The 20,135-nt window shown below is 39.1% G+C and overlaps 1 protein-coding gene across 5 annotated transcripts in view; it reads left to right on the top strand.

Annotated features, from left to right (window-relative positions):
* LOC113049439 (zinc finger ZZ-type and EF-hand domain-containing protein 1-like) overlaps positions 1 to 17,853 on the top strand; it is a 39,881-nt gene extending 22,028 nt beyond the window's left edge. For all 5 annotated transcript variants that reach the window (XM_026211786.1, XM_026211787.1, XM_026211791.1 and 2 more), the window contains exons 41-54: positions 236 to 410; positions 518 to 650; positions 1,228 to 1,460; positions 1,714 to 2,031; positions 2,227 to 2,327; positions 2,770 to 2,905; positions 2,989 to 3,348; positions 3,572 to 3,715; positions 3,800 to 3,968; positions 4,163 to 4,261; positions 5,910 to 6,075; positions 6,763 to 6,913; positions 10,389 to 10,460; positions 12,181 to 17,853. In XM_026211786.1, the coding sequence (XP_026067571.1) occupies positions 236 to 410; positions 518 to 650; positions 1,228 to 1,460; positions 1,714 to 2,031; positions 2,227 to 2,327; positions 2,770 to 2,905; positions 2,989 to 3,348; positions 3,572 to 3,715; positions 3,800 to 3,968; positions 4,163 to 4,261; positions 5,910 to 6,075; positions 6,763 to 6,913; positions 10,389 to 10,460; positions 12,181 to 12,261 (2,338 nt within the window). In that variant the 3' untranslated portion in view covers positions 12,262 to 17,853. The remainder of the gene's footprint in view (positions 1 to 235; positions 411 to 517; positions 651 to 1,227; positions 1,461 to 1,713; positions 2,032 to 2,226; positions 2,328 to 2,769; positions 2,906 to 2,988; positions 3,349 to 3,571; positions 3,716 to 3,799; positions 3,969 to 4,162; positions 4,262 to 5,909; positions 6,076 to 6,762; positions 6,914 to 10,388; positions 10,461 to 12,180) is intronic.
* The last annotated feature ends 2,282 nt before the right edge of the window (positions 17,854 to 20,135 follow it).

The raw sequence follows: 20,135 nt of genomic DNA, 5'->3' as shown, positions 1-20,135 counted from the left end.
CACTGGCGATGTTTCTGGGGCACCAAATCATCATCATATTAGAATGAATCTTTATTTTTATTTATTTTGTTGTAAATCACGTGACCTCAAATTTTGGTACTGAAATGCGGGAGGGACAGTCGAACATTTAGCTGAACTTTACCTCTACAGATTTTAATATTTTTTTAAATGAACACATTTTCAGTTTTTCCACGAAACTCTTGTCTGTCCTTCACCTGTGTTTTCATCACAACAGTCGGATCGGTCTGGATTGGGCGTGCTCTGTGGCAGACATCTTGCGAAACCTGAACATTTCCTCTCAGTGGTGTGGTGTTGCGGCAGCGTTCACTGATCACTGCATCCAGCAGCTACCGCAGCAACTCAAGAGAACCAACCTCTTCACTTTGCTGGTGCTCGTGGGATTCCCCGAGGTATGGACCAAGATGTCACACTTGCATGCTCTAACACGCTTAATATAAGCTTGTATTAAGGCATGAGGCATTGTGACATTGAAAAGAGCTGTGTGTCTGTACATTAGGTGCTGTGTATGGGGACCCAGGCTGTATTCATCGATAATGCCAACGAACAACACAACGTGATTCTCCTCAAACACTTCACTGAGAAGAACAGAGCTGCTGTGGTGGACGTCAAGACTCGTAAGAGGAGAACAGGTGCGAGAAGATCTGTCAACGTGTTTCTTCACACTCATTTCTCAAATGTTCTCAGCTGTAAAAATCCCACTGCTGGCAGCCCCGAGCTGTATGAGTCTTTCTAAAGTCATTGACATTTCAACCCAGCTTCATTTGCAAAGGGTGTGTCAGCTTTACTTACCTTGCTGCTCTGGTTTTACAGATGGTTTTTGTATGAAGGTGGTACTTAAGTAAATTTAAAGGCTTCTAAAGCTTTAAAGAGCAAATATTTGTTGACCACTATGCTTCTTTCATATAAGTAAAACAATCATATGCTAAAAAAATAATATTGTAAGTAATTGTGATCGAACTTTCTCTTAAATTTGAGTTCTTTCAGTCAACCGCCCAAAATATGCTGGATTAATGGTCATAAAGAATAGCCCCTCACGACTACCTTCAGAAATTAAACTGATGAGGACATTTCAATAGACAGGATGCCATTCAATTGGGACTTCCTAGCCTCAGTTTTAGTGGCTGCTTTGAGGAAAAACATGCCGTCACTGAAATAGTAAAACAAATAGTGCATTAATGCTTCTCTATTTTCGAACTTTTCTCTCAGTGAAAGACTACCAGTTAGTCCAGGCACATGAGAGCAGCAGCAGGAATGATGCAGAGTCTCATGAGGGGCAAGCCGTGTCCCCGACCTCTGCCCTCCCGAGTCGCTTCCTGAAGAACTTCACCTCTATTGTGAGTCACCTACTGCAGGTCGGGGTGGAGAGCAGCGCCCAAGATGCTGTGGAGGCCACCTGGGTGCTCTCTCTTGCTCTTAAAGGACTTTACAACACTCTCAAGGTATTCACCTCACACCTGCCCTTGTGCCCATGTAACTTGCTTGAAAAGTGTGTTGTGCTATCTTGCTTTGAAATAAATGCTTAGTTTTGATATTCTGTGTTATATATTCGATTTATTTATATTTGATCTGATGCAATGAAATGTTTGGATGTTTGATTAGGACTCTAGTTTCCAAACATGTTTTGGCACCATTACATAAATTGCTCAACTTGAACAAGTCATGACTGTGTTGATTTTCCTCTATTTCTTGCAGAAGCATGGGGTGGATCAGGCCCAGGAGGCCATCCAGGGCTCTGGCCTGATGCAGCTTCTGGTCCGTAAGTGCAGCAAGGGCACAGGCTTCAGCAAGATGTGGCTTTTGCGAGACCTAGAGATCCTCTCCATCATGCTTTATTCCTCCAAGCGAGAGATCCACTCCATGGCAGAGGACACAGACACCGAGACCGATGGAGAGAAGGAGAGAGAGAAAGAGAATGACTCGGATCACTCCAGCTGCTGCGCTGAAGATGCCGATCCAAACAGACCGGATCCACTGGAAGGACTGGATGAAGAGACAAAGACCTGTTTCCAGGTCAGGCTTCAGACTCGCATCTGCTGTCAGCCGTGGGCCTTTTTCAGCTCTCTTGCAGCGTTTTTATCTAGAATGATTCGATTGATGAAATGTGTTGTAATTGGAACTGGAGCAAGAAAGGGTGGCAGAGAATTCACAGTACTGGAATGTAGGGAGAAACATTTATTAGAGCTCTCATGTTTGTCTTGCTGTTAGATTACCCATGATGCTCTTAATGCCCCACTGCACATCTTGAGAGCCATGTATGAGCTCCAGATGAAGAGAACCGATTCTTTCTTCCTTGAGGTGCAGAAGAGGTGGGTTACACTTTGAATTATCATTTCATTCTCATAGTCAAGGTTTAGAATGTATTTCTAGGAATGTACATGCATATGTAGACATGACTTTTAGTTCAATGTCCATTCAGTTTTTTTTTTTTAAGAAAATAGTATTTAGTATATAAAAATCTAATAATGTAATATCATTATACACCGTTAATAGTGATTGAGTTTCATAATAATAAAAAAATTATCACTACACATTTCATATTTTTGAAAATTTAAGATTCATCATCAATTTTAATTGATCGCTCTTAATATCTACAAAGTGCTAAAGAGCTTGCATTTTCTGTGTAAGCTTATGAACAAAATTGCAAGTAAATCTTGTGTATTTCTCAACTGTATAAAATTTAATCAAATTGATCTTTATCTCAAATAATCCTCTTTTTTTTGTTTTTTTTGAACACATATCATATCTCAGGTTTGATGGTGACGCTATAAAAACCGACGAGACTATTCGTACACTGGCACAGAAGTGGCAACCATCTAAAAGACCTCGTTCTGAGGAAAGAAGTACCAAGGCTGTGGATACTGATATCATCATTGTGCCCTGTGTGGTAAGACTAGGTTTAAAAATAAACCTAAACCATTTTGTGATCCAAAGTTAACGTTAATTCGCTCTATTTTCTTTGACACTCAGTCTAAACCCACCCGGTGTGATCGAGCCACCGAAGAAGCAAATGTGGTCACACAGAAACTCATCACCAACACCGAGAGCGACTTCCAGCTGAGTTATGCCAAACAGCGGCGCACCAAAAGCTCAGCTCTGTTGCATAAAGAGCTGGATGCTCGCAGTAACAAAGCAGTGCGACAGTACCTTTTCAAAGTGAATGAAGCCATTGCTATTCTGTACGCACGTCACGTGTTGGCGACGCTGCTGGCCGACTGGCCCTCTGACGCTCCCATCAGAGAGGAAGACCTGGAGCTGAGCGGAGCTTCTCACATGGCCTACATACTGGACATGCTCATGCAACTAGAGGAGAGAGCCATGTGGGAGAAGGTGAGAAGGGGAAGGAGTGTGTGGATTCTCTAGGCAGGATTTTGGGAACATTTACAGGCCAGAATTATTTCATTCTTGCCATGAAACTATACTTAACATTTATTTTAAATGCATCAAATGTGGCATTTTTATTTTTTGTATAATAAATAGTTGAATAAGTCATTCGACTAAACCAAATCAGATTGTTGGTATGCATCTAATTCATCCACATGATTGATCTCAGATCTTGCAGAAGGTTCTGAGAGGCTGCAGCCAGAGCATGCTGGGTAATCTGTCGCTGACAGCATGTCAGTTTATGGAGGAGCCAGGAATGGCTGTGCAGGTCCGTGAATCCAAGCACCCCTACGACAACAACACTAACTTTGAGGTATGAATTGCATTTTCTATTACACCAAATCGATTGATCATAGTTATCCTGCTCCACTTCATGTCATCATGTGCGTTATCTCAGGATAAGGTGCACATCCCTGGAGCCATCTTCCTGTCTGTGAAGTTCGACTCTCGCTGTCACACAGAGGAAGGATGTGATGAGCTCCTCATGGCCAGCAGCGGTGACTTGCTGCAGGACCTGCACACGTTCAGTGGTTCCCACCGGAAATGGACCGACTTTGAGATTCCAGGTGAGAATTTGAGAAAGTGGCATGTTTGAATGATATTTGTTTAGAAATTAATCATAAAGGATTGGTGTTTGCTTTGTTTAGACTCCAGTTGCAGGAAATGTTGGAGGAAAACCTGTTATTAAATCCAACACTTCCCAAATTAAATGACTATGGATTTTTTCTGTAAGGGTTGTTTTTTCCTCTTTCTCCTCTAGGGGACACTCTCTACTACAGGTTTATATCAGATATGAGTAACACAGAATGGGGCTACAAGTTTACTGTGACTGGTGGCCGTCGAGGCAGCTTCCAGACTGGTATGCAGCGTTTTCTCTTTTTATGTCTATCGCTAATGTCCTCTAGTTGTGCTCTAGAATCATGCCATGAAACAGAAATGTCCATCTCATTTAGAGACCATCGCAGTGATACCATCATTTCACATGATTCTCACATTCCTACAGTCTTTTCTGGTTGTAATGTTGGTGTCCCACTAGCTGATTTTCAGTCTTAGCTTCATTTACACAGCTGTTTGAGAATCAGAGGGGCTCTGTGAGCGTTAACAGCCACAGAAACTCAACTTCCTGCTGAGTCGGTGGCCCTGTCGACCCTGCAATCATACCTAACTCAGTGAGCTAAGGCAAAGCCACAAGTCATAAACGCTGACTGTGAAATCATGATGAGAATACGCTAAAAACTAAATGCTGAATTTGGGAATCTCAACATTATGTTGTACAGTCTGAAATGTTAAAACTTAAAACTATTAAATACTACTAAAACTAAGAATTTGCAGTAATTGTAATAAAGCCAAGATAAAATAAGTAAAAAAAAAAAAAAAACATCAACAAAAAAAACTGAACAAAAATTAGAAAGTACTTCAACTAAAACAAAAATGCATTAGTTAAAAAAAAAAATCCAGTATAATTGACAAGAGTACGTAACAAATTTAACTTTCACAAAATGTTAAATGAAAACCGAAAATTTACAAATAATTGATTTCAGAATATCTATAATACAATAAAAGTATGTAAATAGTACAAAATAACACTAAGATGGCATTTAGCAGCATATTAAATTATTAGTGCACGCCAGTCTTATTTTAATATCATCGATATATTATTATATTTTTTCCTAATATTTTGATTTAGTTTTTTGTTTGAGTACTTTTGTTGTTTAGTTTTGTCATTTTGATTAGTTTATATATATGTGTGTGTGTGTGTGTGTGTGTGTGTGTGTGTAGAGTTTTTATAAAGGTTTAGAACTATAGAAATGTTACCCATGAAGTTTTATTTATTATATATTATTATATTTTATTTCAGTTTCTGTTTATACGAATGTTTATTATATTTCAAGTAATTATTTTTTTAATCATTTTAGTTAACAATAGCTACAGTATGTTCCCATCCACCTAACGCATAAAAAAACGCTGGATAGAAATGCTAAGATGCGCATAAATGTAAAAAAACGTAGGTGCACATTTGAAAAAATATGCATAGACTTCAATGGATAAACACATTTAATGATAACCCTGTTGCATTTTGGATGACAGCACAGGTGATCTTAATGTAAAAATAGACAAAATAAGCATGAATAAGTACATAGACTGATATATATATTTTTAACTTTAGGATTGATCATGTCTGTCAGTACTGGGTGACGAGTAGCTTTGAACTCCTTTCCTGTGTCTCGTCCAGCTTTAATCAAAGAATGAATAGACATGCACCTCCTGCTCTGTTTCTGATGTTATTATTCTGTAATGGAATATCAAATGGGTTTCTCAGCACCTCATCATTTATGGGGTCTGCCAGCTCATTTGCTGTTTCACAGATGAGGCTTAAGAGGGTAAACAAGAGAAAGAAAGCAGCCAGCAAGCCAGCCACACTTGTGAATTTAATGTATATTATTCTTAGTGCTTTTACATTCTTTTTCAGCGTGCAAGTTGGCTAATAAATTCACTTTTATGAACAGGGTTTGAGATCCTGAGGCAGATGCTAGCAGATGAACAGGCGTTGACTCACCTCCCGCTGACTGACATCTGGGAGTGGCAGGTGGGCGTGGCCTGTCGGCAAACAGGAAGCCAGCGGCTGAAAGCCATTCACCTGCTGCTACGGCTTCTGCAGTGCCCGTCTCAATGGTGTGTCCCTTCCTACCTTTCTGAAACACTTTGACAGCATTTATTCAACCCAGCAGAAGGTAGTCGATTCATCCTGCAATGCTTTAAAGCCGCCCCACTATTCTATAGAGATGAGGCGGCAACTTCCTATAAGCTGGTCTGTCAGGTCAGTTCTGTTCTCTGTGGATGGCAGGTGCAACTTGGCCCAGTTAAACAAGCCTCCAGATCTTTCTTACGCTCTGCAACTTTTGTCTCGTTTCTGGAGAAAACCTGAATCAATTTTTCCCCAGAACCACTTCTTGAATGGTTTGTATTAACTTCTGCTCCTTCATTTGTGTGTTTTTGTATTGGCGAGCGTTCAGATTTTCACAACGTTTGCATAACGCATCTGACGGTGGCTTTCTGCCTTGATTGTTCCCATGGCAACAAGGTCACGTGTCAGGGTGATTTGCATGATTTCCATGGTGTTTGGACACAGTTGCATCATCATCATCAGCAGCAGACAGAGCGTGTATGAGAGAAATAGAGACACGGACCTGTGGTCTTAGGTTGAGGAATAGCCCATGCAAATGGCCACCTGTCCACCACAAGGGGAACATTAACCAGGCGAATCAGATGGCCATATAATTCAAATATGAGTAATGATAAAGCCAAGATCATTCAGAGTGTAATGACCTCACATTTTGATTGTTGTGTGTGTTAACACAGGGGTTGTGACCTTAAACTTCTGCGGCCGCTGTGGCAGCTCTTCACTACTATGGAGAGCGGTTTGATTCAGGACCCCACCAGCATCACAGTCCTCCTTCCTCTCCATCGCGCTCTCACGGAGCTCTTCTTCATCGCTGAAGCCAAGGCCATGGTGAGTGACCAGGCTCTTCCTCCGTTCTTTAGCATCTCTCTTTTAAAAACATTTGTGAGAAAACATAAAGCATAAGAATAACAGCACGAGATCATTAGGTAGAGTAAATAATTCATTTCTTTACACTACTGCTCAAAAAATATGTGGTCAGTAAGATTGAAGATAAAACTTTTATTCAGAAAGGACACATTAAATTGGTCAAAAGCGACACATTTCTATTTTAAGTGAATACTGTTGTTTTGAACTTTCTATTGATCAAAGAAGCCCCCAAAAAAAGATGTTAAGCAGCACAACCGTTTTCAACATTGATAATAATAAGAAATGTTCCTTGAGCACCGAATCAGCATATTAGAATGATTTCTGAAGAATCATGTGACACTGAATGCTGGAGTAATTATGATGACGATTCACATGTGGAAACCTGGACGGGAGAGTATTAAGGTTTTTATTGTCCTGTTTAATGTTATTCAGTCTGAATCACATCAGGGTTTGTGTGAGAGTCTGTCAGAGGAACTTCCACCTGCACTGCTCTCTGTTGAGTGTGTATGTGTCTGAATGCCAGAGTTTACGCGTTTGTATTCTACACTCACCTTCCAAAATAATACACCCATTTAAAAACACACGGGCCTGACATTAACCTTAAGGACTATGTTTACATGGTGTAGCATGGGAGTCCGCAAGACTTCAGAATGATAATTTAATAGGATTTCTAATGCTGGTCCTGTTTGCCGATGGAGGATCCTCAGCTCACACATAGTTGAACTGGATCTTCTAGATAATCTGTATGCTCGGACTTTTAAACAACTGGTTCCAATGTCATTTTCAAGTGGATGTGTGTAGTCCGTTTCTCTCAAGTGTAATAGCAGAGTAACGTTTGACAGCCACAAAGTAACAAACTTTTCTGTGGAATATTTCACTAAGAAAGTGTGTTTTGCACTTCATTTGATATTTTATTATGTAATACATATCAATACTTGTATAAATACTTGTGAGTGGCTTTAGTTTCCAGAAGCCAGGCACTAGAGGGCACTAACAGATCTCCTTGTGTTCAAAGAAAGCCAAAATATTCTTCAAGGACCGATATGGTCACATACAGTGTTCAGAGAAACACAAACATCATGAACATACACAGTATGTGATGTGTATACTTTTATAAATAGCCATGTCATGTAAAACCTCGACTATCAGGCCTGAGTAAATGCCTTTCTTTCTTTGAGCCTGTAAATGGAAGGAAAGTTTTTATGACAATACTCTTTCATCCTTGATCCATAATCCTTTAACAGCCAAGTTGGACATGAATATGAAGTGGTTAGTGTGTGTGTTTGAATGGGAAATGTTTAAGTGAGTATTAGTCTCAAGGACTGATGAAGTGAGTGAGTGTTGACACCAGTAGACGCTCAGCTCTGTTTGGCCTCATTGTGAAGAGCTTTAATCTCTCCCACAGCCACTGCACTTCTCAGAACTGACCATAAAGATTTCTGACCTCTCAGCAGCCAGATGATCATGAGCGATCCATTGTTTATTTGCAGCAAGGCAACGCTACACAGTGGGGTCAGAACGCTGATCTAATGAGAGGTTGTTGGCACGCATTTGCAAGAGAGTCTCAGCATGTCTTTGCTCAGCTGTTGCAGCATTTGAGTCGGAAATGAGACGGAAAGAAAAAAATAAAAAGAGATAAGAAGTCAGGCTTGTAGTATGTGTAGTATACTCATTTCTGCAGGATGATAAAAGCCCCTCCTTCTCAGAGGAAGTGGTTTGCAAAAGTGTTCTGACATGACAAAAGCTGCAGCCTCTGCACAGTCTACAGAAAGCTGTGTTAAGAAGTGTTTTGAGACGTCTAGATGGTGTTCGTTTTGGTGTAGAAGTGGAGTGCAAACCGACCAGCATTGTTGACACTCCAGTCATAATTCCTACAGCTAAAGTATTCAAAACTGAGTTGGATGTATTTTAAGTGTTAAAAAAAAATAAAAACTTTACTTAAATGTAATGTCATTCAAGTATGTCACTCTTCCATCACTGCTTAATGACATTTGTAGGAAAGAATTATTATTACTTAATCACCCACATACTGTATACAGTACATATATGTGTGTGTGTGTGTGTGTCTATATAAACCATATATATATATGTGTGTGTGTGTGTGTGTGTGTGTGTGTGTGTGTTTGTGTCTATAAATATATATATATATATAGTGTGTGTGTGCCACTGTTGTAAACTTTTGATAAATTTAATGTGTCCTTGCTGATTAAAATGGTTTATTTCTTTAAAAAACAAAATAGTAGTCTATAGCATATCATGTAATTTATTCACATAATTTTGTATATTGCATCCTCTTTCTTTTTAGTAGTGCATTTCAACCAGTATGAGTAAAATAAGGAAATAAAATTTGATATCTATGTGCAAACTTCCTTTTAAATGTTTAACAACAGTTGCACATCTTTGGTGCTGTATTTGTTCAATTTCCCATTTGTCATTAGCATTCACTAGTGTGCCATCAGGAGTTCATGAACATATTTCAGCAGTGAATGGCTGATTCTTGCAAAGCTGTGCATCAGATTGTTGTGTGCTGCCTTTACTGTACATATCGTCACAATAGAAAGTTTACCTTGATATGAATGTTAATTTGTTCACTGATATTTCAGGGTGTAACGCAACACAATACGACAACAAACCATTAACTATGAGTTTTGCCTCCATAAACTCCGAATTAAGTTAAGGTTTTGTCAGAATTAGAGATTATGATCAGGCACAGTATGTGCTTTATAAGTACTAATAAACAGCCAATATATCTATAATAACTTTATTATAGATATTGGCTGTTTATTAGTACTTATTACTTATTAGTACTTAGTACTATTAACTAGTTGCTTATTAGCATGCTTATTATTAATAAGCATGCTAATAAGCAACTAGTTAATAGTGAGAATTGATCCCTATACCCACAATCCTTTTTCTTAAACAGTGCACCAAGTTGCTATGCCTGCTTCACATAACATGTTTAAATGGGTTTTACATTTTGAAGGTTCCACCATACTCCTTCAAAAGTTCTCCAGGGATTGTATAACAGTCTCTGCATAGCACAGAAATACTTACTCTGAGACTCTGGACTCTTAAACATGATCAATGTAAAATACCTGGAACAGTGCAAATACTCCTGCCTCAGGAAATGAGAAAGCAGGGCTGATTTAGATGGTGTCTGGTTTGATTCAGAGATATGTCATGAACGGCGTGGTGCTGTTCCAAACAGATTAACAGCTCGTGTTGAGCTACAGGAGCGGGAGCCAGTCTGGTGAATAATAACAGTGTAGTCTAACTGGCCTTGAATTCAACTGACCTATCCTGGCAAGTGCCAGAGAATAAATGAAGCATTGCAGCTTGTTTTCTATATCGATGACCTTTAAAGGGGCTAAATATTTCATATTCGTGTTGTAGTTGAATACTAAAGCTGTCACGTGTCTTTTCATTTGTCCATCAGGAGCAGGACGTTCTGCAGGAGTACCTTCTTGCTCTCACTACCAATGAACAGCTAGTAGTGCGCACTGCACAGGTAAGACTGCCACAGTCCCTGTAGTGTTCTTATATATTTTATTTTATTTTTCAATTAAGTATCCTTCAGTGTTTAAATCAAGAGCAAACAACAACACGCAAGTACAAGCTACAATATGTTTACAATACAAAACAAGCTCAAGTATAATGGAACGAAACAATGAAATTCCTATTTAACAAAAAAATTCAATAAATGGATCTTTAATAAGAGCGTCATTTAGTAATCAAAGTTGTTAGGAATGTAAGAATGCAAGTTAATACTGAAAATACTGAACCCAGTTCAGACCAGGCTTTATAAACAGCCACGATCATGTCTGAGAAGTTATGCCATAAAGTAAATAATACAGCAACAGGTTTACTTAAACACTAAATAAATATGACCCGTCTGTTTAACTCGGTGCAATTCATTGTTTTTTTTAAAAAAGGCAGTAAAAAATGAATAGTACCAGAGATGGGCCAATGTCTGGATTTGATTAACTGACATAATGTAATAATATTTGTAATCAGTGTATACCATTGAATAATTTGACATTAGGGAGGAGAAGGATACAGCTAGTAAGGGTTATGCCGTCAAAGATGACACACAGTATTAAGAAAATAAACTGTTGCAGCCATGTACAAATGAGTACACATATAATTCAGCAGCCACAAAAGGTTTTCAGTTGTGATGGATGGTTCACTGTGGCATGGCCTAGTGCGTTAACTTGTGCCATAAAGCTGCTAATTCACAGGAAGGACAGGAAACCGCAGCACAGTGGAGCGGTGAAGGTTGCATCCAATGTCCCACTATGTGCAGATGACTTATAATGATCCTGTAATGTCTAATGGTGTGTTATTAAGCTTGTTTTATTAGCAATCCCTGATGACTGACAGCCATTGTACAGTATGGCTACTTGATGAAAAATTAATGAGTGTAATTTATTATTACTTCGATTCGTTCACGTTGCTTCTTTTGCAGTAACATTCGTTTTATTGCAAATTGATGCATGCGATTTGGGAAAATACTTCTCTAGACTTGAGTTCTCTAAAAGTAAAAGTGTTTGACTGTTCACTTACTCTAGATAGATAACGGCATTAGTACCAAAATTGCCTATGGTCAAATAAATATTTGCGCTCCTCATCACATGACGGCTCTAATCAAATATTATGCTAAAACAGCTGAACATCAGAAAGGATATTGATAAAAACACCTGTGTCGATTCTCGCACGAGGCGTACGAGTTCCCATCATCCGTATACGTGTGTGTTTGTGTGTGGGCTGTGGGCAACTCTATTGCATTTAGTCATTAACCCCATTATTGTGTTTGGTGTGGCTAAAGGAACACATTGTGTTGTGTGGGATGCGATTAATGCTCTGTATTTATCTTATCCCGAGCACCTTTTTAGCTCGAATAATAACATGCTTGTAATATTCATCATGGCCAAACAAGTGGTTTGATGTCATTAACAAAATAGCATTTTTGTGCCAAAAAAGTTTTTAAACGGGTCGAACGGTGACATATTTGAAGTGTGATAATTGTGTGGGGGTGTTTTTGCTGAGCTTTGAGGGCCACAGGTGTGTGAAACGGTTTGATAAATTACCCACAATGTTTTGTTTAATGGTTTTTCTCTCTCTCTAACACTCTCTGACTTTTTTTCTGCCATTGTTGCCCCCTTCTTTTCTCTCCTGCTGTACTCATTCACTTTTCTTTATATCGTTCTCTCATCTGTTTTATTGCACAGGCGCTGAAGAACATCGCAGCCATCAGCCTGGCCATTAATTACCCAAATAAATCCACTAAGCTGCTCAACCTGTCCCCATGAAAGAGGGATGAAAGAGAGATCGAGATGAGAGAAGGGAAGCTTGCCAGAGGCCTATGGGAATGGCCTTCTGCGCTCGACAGCTGCGGCAGGAGTGGGCCACATATCGTCTTCCAGAAAAACCCACCCCTGTGCTGTTTAATCATAAAGTGGGGGGCACTGCAATCTTGTGTCTCTTAATAATCGCTATTGCTCTCCCCAACCCCCCCCCACACACACACACAGTTTAGTGGGCTGTGCCAAATTTGTTTTCTCACCCATAAGCACAAGTTTTTTTTCCCCCATTCCTTCACTTTCTTTTTCGGAAAAGCCACCGTGGGCAAGACAATCGATCAAAGTGAAAGCAGGTCACCTTTCCCTGCCTCACACACTCTCCCTGGACACGTTGCCTAAAAATAAAAAGTTGCCGGCGCAGTCTCATCCTTCAAAGTGGCCCGAGACTATGTATACGACTAATTTATCGATATCGATGCGAAACCATGGGGCCTTCTCTCGGTTCACTCTCAGGGGAGCCTGAGCTGATGTTTGTTCAGTTCTAGCAGCTAGCAGTTACACTTGAAAACCATATGCTTCTAGACAAATGTCAGATGAAAAAAAAAAAAAAAAACGAGTTTAACGTGCCATGTGAGTCCAGAAGGCGCCGTTTGCCTTACGAGTGCAGCTCAAAGTGATCGCGAAACTGATTGGGGGTCAGTTAGCACTAACACGTCCTAGTAAGAGGAATGTCAGCGCTTGTCGTCCATTGTCACGTCCCAGATTCACAACTCACTCATAATGCCGCATACCACCAGGAAATCTAGAGCATTATGTACAGAAATCTCATTTTTTGTTGTGCTGCATGCAAAACTGGACTAAACCATATGTCCATTACTTTTAGTGACACATCAGTTGGTGTGTTCTGTAATATTATGGCAGTCGGAGAAATTCTGTTTGATCGGTTGATCGACACAGAAGTGTGGGTTTAGTGGGATGGTCTTAAGGTGCAGAACTTGATAATCATAATCTTCATTGATCTAGTGATTGAGACGTGCTAGTATTTTAACTGGTGAAATGGATACGGTTATGGAAGTTGTGTTGCTTTAAAATATCCATTTATTAATATTACAGGAACATTATTGGGTGAATCTTGAATGAAGCGTTTGATTGGCTAATAGAAAGATTTGTTGCTGTTTTGAAGGTCAGGTAAAGGCTGTTCTTAGTTCTAACCAATGTTTATCTGAATGATTTTTTTTTTTTTTTGGCCAAACATTTCAGTTTTTTTGTATTTTTTTGTTCTTGACCGGGGTATACAGATCTCTGATGATTTTTTTAGTTCAGTTTGATTTCATTTTAGTGAAATTGAGGAATTTAGACAGATGGTTATTCATGCCAAAGAATCATTATAGTTTTAAATAGAAGCATCTAACGCTAAGCAATTCCTATTTATCTTCCTGAAGGAGGCTCTAATGTTGGTGTGGTTGGTGGTGGTGGTGGTGGTGGTGTTATAATTTAAAAGAAGGTTGAAGTGTTGGGCTCCAGCGACAGACGCAGATCCTTTAGTCCTCACTGGTTTTGTTTACATGAGTTCTAGCATGAGCACTGGCTACATTTAGTGCTGCTGCTCAGCCTCCGTTCGGGTGGGTTTCAAAATGTGTCTGCCAGGAGAACTTCCTGTCACTTTAAAGCCTCAGATATTAACAAACGATGTGCCTATGTTAAAAATGAAGCAATCTTCATTTAATCTTCATATCTTTGTAAAGGTCCTCTCTTCAACTATATTTTTAAAAGAAAATTATATAGATTAATTTGGAGCACTTTCTATCTATTTTATTTTTATGAATGTCTTTTTTTGTTTCAGAGCTCATGGCTTCAATTTCTTTGAATCTGACATGAATGTATATAGTTGTGAATATGGATAATTGCATAAATATTTCATATAAAAATGATTTTTCATGTCAGCCCCCCAGATTAAGGAAATTTCAGAATAGTGTACTATATAGTTGGAAGTTTACACTTGATCCTTTTGAATTGATTTGCTATGTCACACACACACATACACACACACACACACACACACACACACACACACACACACACACACACAAACACAAAGGAAACCACAAAACTGCTTTGGGTTGATTGTGTAATTGTTTTTAATTAAAAAACAAGATATGCAAATTCATGTGCCTGGAGTTGTCCCTCTTTTTTAGGGAAACTCACTTAAAAGTCTAAAGATGAAAATTCAGTCTTTTGGAAATTGTTGGTTGGTTGTAAAGTATTCCAGTTTTATGCCATGCATCAAAACCTAAAGTGAAAACTTCATTTGTACCCATTTATGGTTCATTTTACTTCCTTTTGAAGTCATAATAGTTTTTTCTCTCGTTTTCTTTTCTTTTTTTTTGTTAATATTAATAACACTACATTGACAGAAGAACTAAATAACAAATATTTTTAAAAAATTAGATTTTTTTTAACACCAACCTTGAAACTGAAATCACAAAACTTCTCAAAATTTTCTTTTTTTTTCCATTTACTTCTGGGATCTTAATATTTCTCAACATTTATGTTTTTTTCTCAAGACCTTTTCCATACTAAAAATTCCATATAATTTAAACAAAAGCCATCACATTCCACAAGTGAGTGCATAGGTATTAAGCCACTCTCCTGTTATTTCTGATTTGATCTACTTTGTGTCATTTTCCCTGTGCTGAAAGAACCCATTAATCTTCAACTGCCTTACATTTGGAGCCTGAAGCCTTGAATGTGACTTGGTACTTAAAGTTACACTAATTTACACATAATCCAGCTTTTATAATACTTGACTCCAATAAAATGTAACATTTATAAGTCCATTAAAAACAATAGTTTTGCAACCCTCCTTTCCCCCATTCCAATTTGAATATTGACACCTGATCCAATTGAGTATAAACAGCAGAGGTTTCTGAGGGGTCACGTCTATATGTTTGTGTTTTGACCTGTCAAACACATGTTTCCTCCCTTTAGCACTACAAATAGTCCTTCCAATGTCAGCATTTTCTTCCCTCCTAGAATGTAAGCCATCTGTTGTTTTATTTTAACCGTTCGCCTAAATATAGTTTCTCGCTTTCAAACACGGTCGCCCCGTGACACAGCCACACCCTGGCTTTTGAATTAGTTTGAACTCATCTTCCCGAATAAATATGGACCGCTTTGCCTCATATTACCGCCAGCGTTTCTCGCTGCCTCCCTCTTTCTCTCCCCATTCACAGAAACCGTGAATTATGGATGTGTCATTGATGAAGATGATGATGGTGATTGTGCTGGAGAAGACAGTGATGATTCAGAGGTGCTCTGAGCTGTAACATCCCCCTCATTCCCTGTGAGTCAGCTCTCCTCACCCCCCACCCCCCCACCCCTCTCCGGCTCCCTGTCTTCCCACGAGCTGGACACCGGCAGTAAGACCCTACAGGTGCGACAAAACGGGAGGAGATGATGATGATGATGAAGACATCCGGAGGGGACATGAGACAGTGGGTTTAAAGAAGTATAAATAGCCTGTGAAAACACAATGGCAAGCAACTCGCTCTTCACACCTACACCTCGGATATGGGAAAAGGGGTAAAGGGGAAAAATGAGGAAAGTGACGAACCGAGGAACTGATAATCTGCAGACGCGGTGGTTTTTTTGAGAAAGGGTGGGAGGCTTGGATTCAGGCTTCGCTGAAGATGAGTTCGGATTAATGATGCTTTCACAACAGATGATTTGTGTTTTGGCTCAGTGTAATATTATGCGGGAATAAGGGCTTCCGCTGCATGAATGCAGTAGAACGGAATGCCTGTTTTAGGTTTGGTTTAAAAAGAGAATTAGCATTTTCTAGCCAAGGGTTCCCTTTGGAATTTCTCATGGATTTTTAGAATACTTTTCACCGAGATTGATGAGGTTTACACATTTTGTTCAACAGCATGATTTACACACATACTGTACCTCAAAAGCACTACAATTAAAAATAAATCTTCTTTATTGGCATCTATGTTTCCAATAAAATGTTCTTCAGACTAAGAAAAAAACAACAGTTATTTTAATAACTGTTCACTAAGGATATTTTCATAGGGGTAGCCGGGAGTGTCTATGGTGACAGAGCATTCAGGGTGGGTTGAAATCATATTCCAGGGGTGAGCGGGATGTTGAGTTCCCCCTCAGTCGAAATCTCTGCATGGCATCACTGCAAAAAAAAAATTCACTGAAACTTTTACTTTTTATAGTGTGGTTGCTAACCAGTTACTCATACTGCATCACATCCATGTGGTTTTTGTAGTCTGGTTAGCAATTTAGCTAACAACTGTGCTGTCAACTGTGCTTTCAGTCATCCACGTCTAGTTTTACTTTGGTAGTGTATCTGAAGTGTTCTTCTGTGGATGTCATAGGCTGTCAGCCACTAGCAGTGTACTAGTTCCTGTATAATTGAAGAACTCTGACTAAAGACTACACAGGTAGGCAGATGCACAAGAACAAAACGGTGTATTTGTATTTACAATATTGCCATCAGGGATGTTTTATCTGTGCTTTTTATGAATTATACTTAGTAAAAAAGTGACAGTTTCATAGATGAAGGATTAGCTTCTTATTATACAAACAGGAAGAATTTTGTTCTTTCGGGATACAAAGGCCTTTGACAACATGAGTGTATGAATTTGTTGAGAACATTTCAATATTTTACTAAGCTGCAAATCACTTGCTACCATATGCTCGAACTTTTCAAAGTCAGGAGCGTACTGTTGCATTTCTTTGCATCTCGTGATTATGTCTTGTCCACTGCCAATGGTTTTGAAATGAAATGCTCCGTAAGCACATATGGGTGGGATGTTTGGATATCCACTATACAGTTAATGTAGAGTCACATTATATGTTTGACCAAGGAAGTGTTGTTTAAATGTTTTGTGGACTTTAAGCTATAGATTAACATGTATTTGCTAAGGTTTACCAGTGTACTTGATGTTCAAAATGATCTTTAAACAGCTCATGATCACTTAGAAACTAGTTGAACTGAAATACTCTTCTTGTTGTTCACATGTCTAAGACTATCCTGGCAGTATGTGTTTTTAATGTCCAGTCACGAAATGAAACCGAGGCGAAGAGCTGTGTGAAATGAATCTCATCACTGTGATTGTGCTCTAGAGAAAAGCAATGATCTGCTCTCTGACTTCTGTCAAACGCTGCAGGTTTGATTTTCTTGTATGGGAGAAAGAGGCTGAGAGAAAAGGCTTGTTTAGTGTGTTTAGGGAGTGAAAATTTGCATTTGTTTTCAATTCTCTGAGGTCAAGCTCTATTCCACTGCCTATAGGGCTATGAAGGATCTGAAGTTGAGCTCTGCTTCACTGGAGTCAGCTGCCCTCAGTGGCTCGTCTCCTGAGACACTCGAGAAGAACCACACACACACACACACACACACACACACACACACACACACACACACACACCTCATCGTGACGAATTAAGAGATCCTTGTGTCAATACACTGCGGCTAACTTCAGTTTTTCCTACTTATTTTGCCTTAGGCAAAGATAAAATACCTCATTGTGAATATCTTTCTCTTTATATGTCTGCATTGTTGCAATAAAAGAGATTTAGACTACAGTTTTCCTGTTTCGCTCCGTCGCTCTGCCTATGGCTTTGTTCAGAATGAAATACTGCATGAAATGTATTTGCATACACCATGTGGCGTGGGGCTGGTAAGAGCTTGCAATTAATTATTTCAAGGCTGCATTTATTTGATCAAAAATACAGTGGAAACAGTAATACTGTGACATATTAGTACAGATCAACAGTTTTCTATTTGAATTTAAAATGTAATTAATACCTGTGATGACAAAGGTGAATTTTCAACATCCATTACATGGTCCTTCAGAAATCACTCCTTAAAAATGTCTTGGTCACTTCTGAGCAATATAAAATATCCTTGCTGAAAAGGTTTCCGAACGTATGAAATTATGAACTTTTGATCGGCGGTATCATGGTGACGACAATGAATTTTGAGTTCAGCAAATGGCATTCAAATATCATCTTTCAAAAAAAAAAAAAGTAATAATTTTTTTATATATCATTCAGAAATTCACCATCATATCAAGCATGTTGCATTGTGGGATAGTGTTCCTCACAACATGTGGTCGTATACTACACATTTGCATGTGTAATCCAGGAATTCTATGCATAAAGAGATTTTGCATACGGTGCACATAGCCGTATTTAAAAAAAATAGAACGAGTACGGCAGTATGCTATGTGAACTTTTTTTAGTAGTGCCTCTGAATATGATGGAGGACTTCATAGCTATTTTACCATTACCACCTTTCTTCCATCCTTGGAGTGATGACTTCTTACAGCATTTGTCCTTCAACAGAACATTGCAATGAGGTCACTATAGAGCTTCTTCATTCAGCAGTCCTGTGTCGTGCACTACATTTGTTTTTTAAATGTAAAGATGGAGTTAACAGCCAAATTTTAGGTTATAGTAATGTCTTCACAAACCAGCTAACTCGACAAGCTCTGTTCAGGTCCCAACTCTAAAGCCACTTACACATGTGGCACCCCAAATCTTACAGAGAATCAAACACAGCGTTGCACTGCAGCAGTACTGACATCACATCAGATGTCACAGGCATCTGAGAGCTTCATTACAGGAATGCCCCATCGCAATACTAATGAGACCTACTTCCTGTTTCCCAAGTGTTACTTCTTCAGAGACCTGCCTGCTAATTGGCTTGTTTAAATAACCCACGAGAGCGAGACCCCACTCAGCCTTTTAACCCAGATTTAATGACATCACAGCGGGACATGTCTGATTGCTCTGAGAGACGCAGGAGACTATTTTAGATTGGATTTCTCCTTTAGTGTATGTTTGATTCTTAATAAGGGCTTTTGTGTCTAACGTGGGGGCCCTGTTGTCATAATCCATTTCGTTCCTGTCCTTTATCGTCAAGGAAATGAGCCCTCACAACACAAGTTTTCACCATACAACCATCCACAGTCAGTTTAATAACCATCTGATGTGTATTGCATGACATTTTTCAGTTCTCCACCTACAAACAAAGCCTTGTTTACAAGACTGCAAAATGAGCCAGATCGCAAAACGCTCTCATAACAGGCAGTAATAATTTAGACGAGATGGCAAAACGTATCGTGATGTACGAATTACGTGCATCGTTTGTAAACACACAACAGGTTTTTTCCTATTACAACCACTGTTAGGTTTGGATTTGTCCGTTTTTGTAAGCATCGACTCGTACAAGTTGTTATGATCTTGCCATCTTGTACAGATTATTAAGTCTTCTCATGAGAGTGGGTTGGGCAATGAACAGTAATCTGTGATCATTCAAACAAGATGCCGAATGTGTATCATAGCACTACTTACATTGAAAACATACAATTGTCATGGTTAGGTTCTATTTGTCCAAACAAATTTAATTTTTTTTTCTTTTGTACAAATTATTACATCATCTCATTAGAGCGGGTTGGTCAGAAGTCAAAATGTAAGAGGCAAAGTGGTATCATCCACGATCTCCATCCCTCTTTTCATAAGAATGAAGTGTAGCAGGAGTCGGAGAGAAAGATATATAGAGGAATAATATGTTGATTAGGGAATGAGAAGACTGGAAGGTTAATGAAAGAGAAAGACTCTGTAAGACGTCCAGAAACATTTCTTGACCTTTTCTTCTCATCTACCCACAAATGCCTATCCGCTCCAGGTAAAACTGTGGGTGGAGGCCTTCACGGAGAGCTCTGCTTGTTCTTTTACCATTACATGTTCCCTCACTTTTCCTCTGATTTGCAGACTCCCAAGTGTGTGTTGTGTAATGCCACCTACTTCCCTGAACTTAAAACACTTGAGGGCTATACTGCATCAGCTTGATTCATAACCACATA

This window comes from Carassius auratus, chromosome 30 (assembly GCF_003368295.1).
Source record: "Carassius auratus strain Wakin chromosome 30, ASM336829v1, whole genome shotgun sequence".
NCBI classification, from domain to species: domain Eukaryota; kingdom Metazoa; phylum Chordata; class Actinopteri; order Cypriniformes; family Cyprinidae; genus Carassius; species Carassius auratus.
This window is presented reverse-complemented; position numbering and strand designations above follow the sequence as displayed.